At 52.0% G+C, this 8,252-nt stretch overlaps 1 protein-coding gene across 4 annotated transcripts in view; it reads left to right on the top strand.

Annotated features, from left to right (window-relative positions):
• The window catches only part of Pde10a (phosphodiesterase 10A), a 446,975-nt gene that overhangs the window by 257,961 nt on the left and 180,762 nt on the right, over positions 1–8,252 (top strand). Inside the window, exon 1 of one of the 4 annotated variants that reach the window (XM_021186161.2) lies at positions 6,478–6,884. The exons of the other annotated variants lie outside the window; for them this stretch is intronic. Within the exon in view, the coding sequence (XP_021041820.1) occupies positions 6,818–6,884 (67 nt within the window). The 5' untranslated portion in view covers positions 6,478–6,817. Of the gene's footprint in view, positions 1–6,477; positions 6,885–8,252 lie in introns of those variants that run through there. 4 annotated transcript variants of the gene reach the window in all.

Genomic DNA, 8,252 nt, shown 5'->3' with positions numbered 1-8,252 from the left:
TCTCTCCCTCTCTCTTCCCCATCTGTCTCTCCCCCTCCCTCCCTTTCCACCTCTTTCTCCTTTACTCTGCTTCTGTCTCTCTCTCCCTCTTTCCCCTCCCTCCCTCTCTCCCCCCTCTACTTTACTCTCTCTCTTTCTCTCCCCCTCCTTCCTTTCCTCCCACCTGCTTTACCCTTCTGACACTTTTAATAAGAGAAGCTCAGACATAAAGAGTATGGTTTTCTCCTGCCATTTTCCTAAGCCAGGCCCAAATCAGAACAATTCGCCCAAATTCTGCTATAGACTTACAGCCTTGAATGCCCATCTAATTCTGGTCCAGATGAGACAAGAATTGGCATGACCACCTGGGATTGCCCACCTGGGATTGACATGCCCACCTAGGACTTCCCACCTGAGATTGGTATGCCCACTTGTGCCCTGAGCCATCCCTTGCTTGCTTTTGAGAAGATCAGAAAGGAATCAATTCTAGATGAGGGGACCATTCTGACAGTTTCTAAGGCTGAGCTGTCAACTCCAGCAGTGTTTCCTTTCTCATATAAGGGCCTCGGATCCCTAAGACACTTGTTGAGGCTCAGAATAAAAGTTTGACGATTAAAAGTGATAATATGAGCCAAAAAGTTGGCTCAGCCACTAAAGGTATATGTCACCATAGTGACCTGGTTCCATTCCTGAGACCCAGGAAGTTGTTTCCTGACCTCTATACACATATGCATGGCATACAGATCCTACCCTCAGTGCACCCATGCACCTGTGATGTGAAATAAATAAATAAATAAATAAATAAATAAATAAATAAATAAGCAAGCAAATGTTGCTTTTAAAATCAAATAAAAGTAAAAATATTGGCAAGAAGATTCCCAAGCAGCAAATAAAGAGGATACATATCACATGACATCTTGCATGAAGCCCTCAGTCATTAGCATGGATTCAGAGGCATCCTGGACACACTCTCTCTCTAGTACCTGAATACTCACTGGCACCCAGGGTTCAGGGTGGACCATACAGGATGTGCAGTGAATCCTTGATGTCTCCCGTGCCGGCTTCTTACTGTGCTGTGGGAAACTGGCCTTCAGATCTCTGGGAGGTTTATTTTACCATTTATTACTGAGATTTTGAGACACAATGTTCTCTTTGCTTTTCAATGAAATCATTGTATCTTATTTGCAAAAGTTTGGTGACACTGTTGGTTATTTAGACAGAGCTCCTGGCTGTGTTCCAAGTTCTATGTGGCCTTGAGCACTAAGAAACAGTTCACTATCCTATAAATGCATGGGGTTCTACAGGGATCTGGTACTGCTTAAAGGCAAAGCTTTGAAACGTGGCTCTTTGTGGTTGTACATCAGGGTCATATTGGAGTGTTGTTAACAGTTAAAATGGTTATCCCAAGAACCAAGTAGTCGTTACTGTACAACCTCAGCAGGACTTACTAACACCAGTACTCTTGGGACTCAATACTCACAGCAATTTTGCAAAGCTTTTTGTCATGGGGCGGGAATTATGGTTTTGACTAATAAAGGTTTCTGCTTAGACCTTATTTCTGTCAAGAAAAAATACACACACACACACACACACACACATTATATATCTCCCTTTCCTCAGAAGGCATGAATCCTTGAGTTTTTTGTCAAGTATTCATATTGTAACAAATCAAAACAAAAATAACTAAGCAGTATTCTGGTGTTCACTAAGGAAAGGATAATGCAAGCTATACTGGCTATTTGTTTTATCACATAAAATAACAAAATTAAAACTTCTCTAATAGAGAATGTTTAAGTGTATAAAGTAATTTGGTTGGTGAGGTAGGTATTTATATAGTAAGTGAAAATCAGCTGCTGCTGCTGCTGCTCCTTCTCCTCCCCTCCTCCTCCCCCTCCTCCTCCTCCCCTTCTCCTCCTCCTCCCCTTCTCCTCCTCCTCCCCTTCTCCTCCTCCCCTTCTCCTCCTCCCCTTCTCCTCCTCCCCTCCTCCTCCTCCTCTCCTTCTCCTCCTCCTCCTCACCTTCTCCTCCTCCTCTTCCTCTCCCTCCTCCTCCTCCTTCTTCTTTTTAAGATTCTCACAACCTAGAATTGATTTCAATAGTATTTTTCTTACTAGAATTATAATATCCCATTTTTCCCTCTTAGGCTTGTCTATGATAGCACTATAAAAATACAACTCTCACCCTAGGCAAAGTTTTTTAACATCACCAATAATAGACATTTGTGATCTTTTAGCAGGTGACACGTAAAGGAGTGTCTGTCTGTCTGTCTATCTACCTGTCTTTTTTATAAATGTTATGGAATAGCAATTCCCCCAGTGTCAGACTGTTTAAAATGGAATTGTCATTATGAATCACACAGGCAGTAACTTTCTTGAGATATGCTAGCAAGAAACAAATTCCAGGAGTCTAGGAAGTAAGCTGTGGTGGACTGAGGGTGAGAGAAATTGAAGGAAACTTCCTGGTACCTCAGAGTTACACGCAGCCCTGAAAGGAGGTTCGTGGGCTTCGGAGATCCTGGGTAAGTGTGGGGAAGATAAACCCCACACTGACCACACTAGGCAGTGGGTGAGTTATCTTTTTGGCACACAGAAGGTCTGCGGGAATAACCTTAGCTGATAACCAGCAGTTAAATCCTCTGAGTTTGAGTTGGCAACAATAGCTACCAGCTTAGGAAAGCTTGGCTCTGTGCTGTAAGTTCTAAAGGTTAAAATCAAGGCAAAGAGAAAGGAGCTTTAAGAAAATATATAGACCTTGTGTGTTTAAAAAGGTCAGTTTAACATTGAATTAACCTTGGTTTTCATGTGTGAGTAAAGTTAGGATGTTAGCACTTTAAAAGAGAAAAACAGTTCTCCCTCCCCCCCCCTTTCTGGAAAATATATAAAACTACAGGAATTCATTTAAAAAAAAACCAGACCTGTAGGTCTACCAAGAAGTTTATCAAATGTTAATCATGTTGATTATTAGCCAGATAAAAGTTATATGCTTTCAAAGAAAATCATTATTTCCATGTTTCTTGGGCTCTCTCTTGAACCATATATATTTAAGAGCATATAATACAAGTTAGGTAATAAGCAGGCAGTTACTATCCACTGTATGGGTGAATTTTTAGGCATAAAACACTAAAAACCAATCTGGAATTTACATGGGTGCAGCAGTCCGTGGGATCCAGGGGGAGAGCTCAGTGTTTAGCCTTTGTCTATATGTGGGTGCTCCACAAGGGTGCCAGTGTAGTCCTCATAATTCCGTGTCTGCTGGTGCTAACCTCTAACTGCTGTCTTTTAGTTTATTCTTTTAGTTTTCAACTCCAGCAAGTTGTGCTGACTGTTCACCTGAAGTGAGGAGAATCATTTTAACCAAGATCCGTTGAGACAGCTCCTATACCCGATTACCTTTGGCAGGACCCCTATCAGGCAGCCACAGTTGCCCTCCACTTGAGCTACAACCCGATGCCATCCCAACAGTAACTACCTGGTCAAGTTTAAGAATGCTACCACTCCTGGAGGCTCAGGAATGCGTTTATTCACAAGGAGTTTGAAGTGACAAGGTCCAGCAACCCAGTCTTTTCTGCTTCCTGGTGTGATCAGCAGAGAAATGCAAAGAGGCAAGGGAAACAAGACATCCAAGACTGGAATCTTTAGATGTGTGTTCCAAATATAAGTAGCCAAGTACGTAGAAGACTTAAATGAACAGCTGAGGATGCCAGTGTTAAGGGAGGTAGGGGGACAATCAAAATGTAATTGCTTTTTTATTCCTCTTCCCAGCGTTCCCTTTCCTTCGTTACACTTTGTGACTTTGTTATTGGTCCAGGATACAGATTCGTTTCCAGCAAGCAATGGGAGAAAAACGATGGAAAATAGGAAGAAGGTCGACTCTGGAAAAGGGTTAACGAGAGAGAGAGAGAGAGAGAGAGAGAGAGAGAGAGAGAGAGAGAGAGAGATTGCAGTTCGATCTAACAAAGACTAACAGAGCAAATGTGTAATGCTTTCCCGGCTCCTGCGGCTTCAAGGCAGCTTATATCCATCTAGAAGTAAGTTTTTGAGTGCCTGGAAAATCGTTTCAATACCTCAAAAACCTACAACTGATAAGCCTTAAGTGGCAAGGAGAAACTTTTGTAAAGAATGAACGATTAACTCTTGAAGGAGAAATCCCTTTGCCTAAACACGTTTCCAGGAGCATCCTGTCTCAAGAACAGGGAACTTGCTCTCAGCCAAGTGAGCAAGGGCAGTCTGCGGGGCTGTAGAAGATGCAAGCCCTAGGTTGCAGATGGAGACCGGTGGCGCTACTCCTGTCTATATTTTTTTTCTTCACTGGGGCCAGGGGTTGGGGGGATGGAAAGGCACTCTTGGCCCCCAAGGTAAGAATCATTGATCTGGTTCTTGTTCTGCAAGCGCAGGGATCTCATTGGTAAGGTGGACTGGCTGGCTCCTGCTATTATGCTACACTCTGAGACTGTCCTTCTCAGAATTGCCAAAACGTCGGGAACTTTAAAGAGGACGCCTGAAGTATCACGTCCTCTGAATGCCACCTGGTCAATCTGGTGCAACTGTGACTGTTCCTTTTCCACTCTTAGGGGTTTGGAATCAGGAGAAAAGAAAAGGGTCCGGATAAAGAGTGTATTGCGGAAGAATGTGGAATTCACTGCAAACCAAAACCATGAAAAACATCTGAATAAAAAAGAAAACTGCGACGAGGAGAAACTGTTCCTGCCCATCCCTGCAGGTCTCATGGTCAGAGTTCCAGCCCTGGATCAGCCAAGCCGCTGCACCGCAGCATAAGCTTAGGTGCTGGGCTGTGGGTCTTTAGGACACTGACTGTTCTACCAAGAGGCAACCAGGACACTCAAACTGGGTGTGCAGAGATGGTCGAGGGGAGTCGGTAAGGGCAGGATCGCCAACACCTGCACCCGCGCTCCTTGGCTAGTTCAGCTTCTCCCAACTCTCGAAGTTCCTGTTTGCAGCGCCCATTGCGCCAGACTTTTTCTACAGCAGCGGTCTGGACTCCAGGCTGCTGAAGGAATAGGGGGCCCAAGTAAGCCACTGGTGACAGATGGTCTCTGGGTTTTAAAGCAATGAACTCTTTACATTTCGTGTGCGAACCCTACTTTGCTCCTTCTATCTTCCAGACCCACCAGGACAAAGTGGACTGACATACGTAAAGTTCGCTTTAAAGTGGGTATTGGCAAGGCAGTCCCGGAAAGAACCGCCTTTTGAGACATTCTAATGGGAACACTGCCTTGATATTAAACTTGCTAAATGTCCAAATTTGAATCCCCCCTCCAGGAGCTCTGACCAAAAGCCTTCTCTGTTGATACTGCGGGGCTGGAGAAAGGATTCCCTGGATCAGGTCACCCGCCCACAGGCGGATGTGGTTTGCACACAGCTGGAACAGAGGCTAGGCTGTGGGTTTAGCATCTGGAACGCCAGATCCAGATGTGCCACCTCCAGGGAGACTAGCGGGCCAGGGGCACACACCACGCGCAGAGTGCCAGGGTGCTGGGACCTGAGTCTCAGTGGACGCGCAACGTGGGCGCGGGCGGTGGCGGTTTGGGGAGCGCCTGCTCCGCCAGTGGGCGTCTTCTGCCGCTGCCACCACCGCCGCCTCCACGGGCAGCGGCACTGCGGCGCTTTTCTCCGCTGCTCTGGAGCAGCCGCCGCGGCTCAGGCGCCGGACCGAGCTTGCACACACCACGCCACGCCCGCAGGCAGCGTCCCGGCAGCCTCGCCAGGCCGGGAAGGACGCGGATCGTGCGTACCAGCCCGCACCCGGACGCAGCGATCGGGACTCGTCCCCCCGCCCGGGGTCCTCTTGAATCCCAAAGGGAACACGATGTGAACCCCCGGGCCGGAGAGGCACCCAAGACCCGAGAGGCGGACCGGACCAGAGCCTGGGCTGCGTCGCGGGGAGGGCCGGTGCTGCGGGGGCGGAGCCCGCAGGGTCCGGGCCGCCGCGCCCTCCCGCCTGCCCCCCTTGCAGGCTGGGGAGGAGGGCCATGGCTAGCCCGGAGGAGCGGCTCGCTCCCCACCCCCAGGCCCCACTGCGGGAGTCTGGGGACGAGCCCGGCCGTGTCCAAGTCCCTCTGGAACCCCGGCGCGGCGCGGCCAGCGGGCGGAGTACAGTGGGCCTGAGCCTGGCCCGGGAGCTGCTTGGCTGCAGCCGGGAGGAGCTAGCGGCGCCCCCGCCCCTGTCCCGGTCCCTGTCTCCCGCAGGCCACGCCAGCCCCACTGGGGGCCCCGGCGCCCTCTCCGCTCTTCGTGCTGGAGGCTGTGGTTGGGTGGCGGCCCGTGCTCCCTGGGCGCTTGCCTTCTCCTCCCCTGTCCCCTCCTCCTCCTTTTCATCTTCCTGGTACTTCTGGCCGCCGCCCCCCCTCCCCCCTCCCCCTCTTGTCCCCTCCTCATCTGCCTTCCACCTCCCCGCGCGTCTCCCGAGAAGGGAGGGCGCAGCGGCGGCTGGAGGAGGAGGAGGAGGAGGCGGCGGCGATGCTGGCGGCGGCGGCGGAGGAGGAGGACAAGAGGCAGCTCCCTTGAGCGTCCCCCCAGGCAGTAGTCACCGCAGCGGCGGTGGCAGCAGCGGTGGCAGCGGCGGGNGGCGGCGGCTCTTCCTCTCGCCTGCGATTCAAGGCTTGCTGCTCCCAGCCCGCGCCGGGCCCCGGCCATCTCCGCCGCCGCGGCTTCCCCTACACCCGGGTGCACGCCGCGCGGACTCCTCGGGTTTTCCGGGCGCCGGCGGGGGCTGCCCTGGCCTCGGCCCCGGCTCTGCGGCCGGTGGCCGAACTCTGTGGCGGCCCCGAGGCGCCGCCCTCCCCCTTGCCACCGTTTGGCCGCTGCTCTTCGGCTCCGACATGGAAGATGGACCCTCTAACAATGCGAGTTGCTTCCGAAGGCTGACCGAGTGTTTCCTCAGCCCCAGTAAGTGGCCCGGCCCCACGTTCCCCGTGGCCGGGGTGGTTTTCTGGCTTGGTGGGGACAAATGGGGGTTCAGATCGTGGGGTGGGGAGGGAGCTGCTATGGTGGTGGGTAGTCTGCAAGGTGTGTGTGTGTGTGTACCAGACCAATATTGGACAGTGAGTCTCAGGAAGCTGGTGGCACCTCAGGGACGTTCGGGACCGCCCATTAGCGTAGGGACACCGGGCTTTCCCCAGCCCCGCGTGCGCACAGAGGAAGCGTGACCCGGAGGGTGTTGGAGCCGGACGTTTAGAAACTAACCTGCTTCCCTAGAGCTGTCCCTAGCCACACTGACCGGACTCATGATTTAGACCATCAAGTTTGTCACCGATTACGCTACATTTCTCTCTAGCCTGTGATCACTTGGCTGGAGTATATATGCTTCCTTCCACTGGAGGGTCCTGGGGATCTAAACCGCTGGATTCCTGACGCAGCCATGGGGATAGGCAAGGCTCAGGAAGCTCAGGATTCCAAATGTGAAAGAGGGCTGTGCCTGAGCCTGCAGTGACTGTGTTCTGGCTCGGGGACCAGTGGTATGGAGTTGGGTGCACCCACCCTCGTGAAAAGGACGCAGCACTTTTCCCCCCCCCGCCCCCCAGCCCACCTCACGCAGATTCTGGGGAGCTGGTGCATGGGTGGGTGAAGAAAGCCAAGGAACAATGGGGCGTTAGCATAGAAGAAAAAGGCACCCCTGGTTCCTTTGGACCCGCGGGACAACTGTAGCATGACCTTTCTGACCTGCCCCTCCCGGGTGCAGGGCTGCAAGCCTTCTGGGGCAGGGGCAACAGAGGGCGTGTCATAGGGGGAGGGGGACAAGATTGAGCAAAGAAGTCAAAAGCAGCTTCACTGGAAGGAAGGAGGCTGGCAGGCAGACGATGTTTAGGAAAGAAGCTCCAGACGCGCAGAGGAGGGAGTCGCTGCTGTTGTGGATGGAGGGTGAGCAGGGTGAGGACCAGAACACCGGGGCGGGAAAGGGACCAGGCGGGACCTGGTGGGAGAGTCTGTGCTCTGAGAGGGCACATCCGTGGGAAATGGTGAGACTCTGGCATCTGCTCCACCCTGAGCGTGGATTTGGTGCCACAGTCCACCGCGTGCGCACCGAGCCTTTGTCTGCTTTCTCGCTGGTAAGCCGCGCTTTTTGCCTAGCTTTCTCCAGGCAGAAGCTGCCAGGTTGTAAATGAGCTTTCTTGCTAATGCTCCTAAGTACCACTCACTCCTACGGGAGTGGACCTCCGCGCAGGGACATGGGGTGTCAGGGTTGAGACCCTCCTCAGGGCTGGTCTAGGTGTGTACCCAGGAGCCCCTTAAGAGTCTAGCCACCAGGTGGGTGAC

This window comes from Mus caroli, chromosome 17 (assembly GCF_900094665.2).
Source record: "Mus caroli chromosome 17, CAROLI_EIJ_v1.1, whole genome shotgun sequence".
Lineage (NCBI taxonomy): Eukaryota > Metazoa > Chordata > Mammalia > Rodentia > Muridae > Mus > Mus caroli.
Note: the sequence above shows the minus strand (reverse complement) of the source record. Positions and strands in the feature narration are given on the sequence as shown.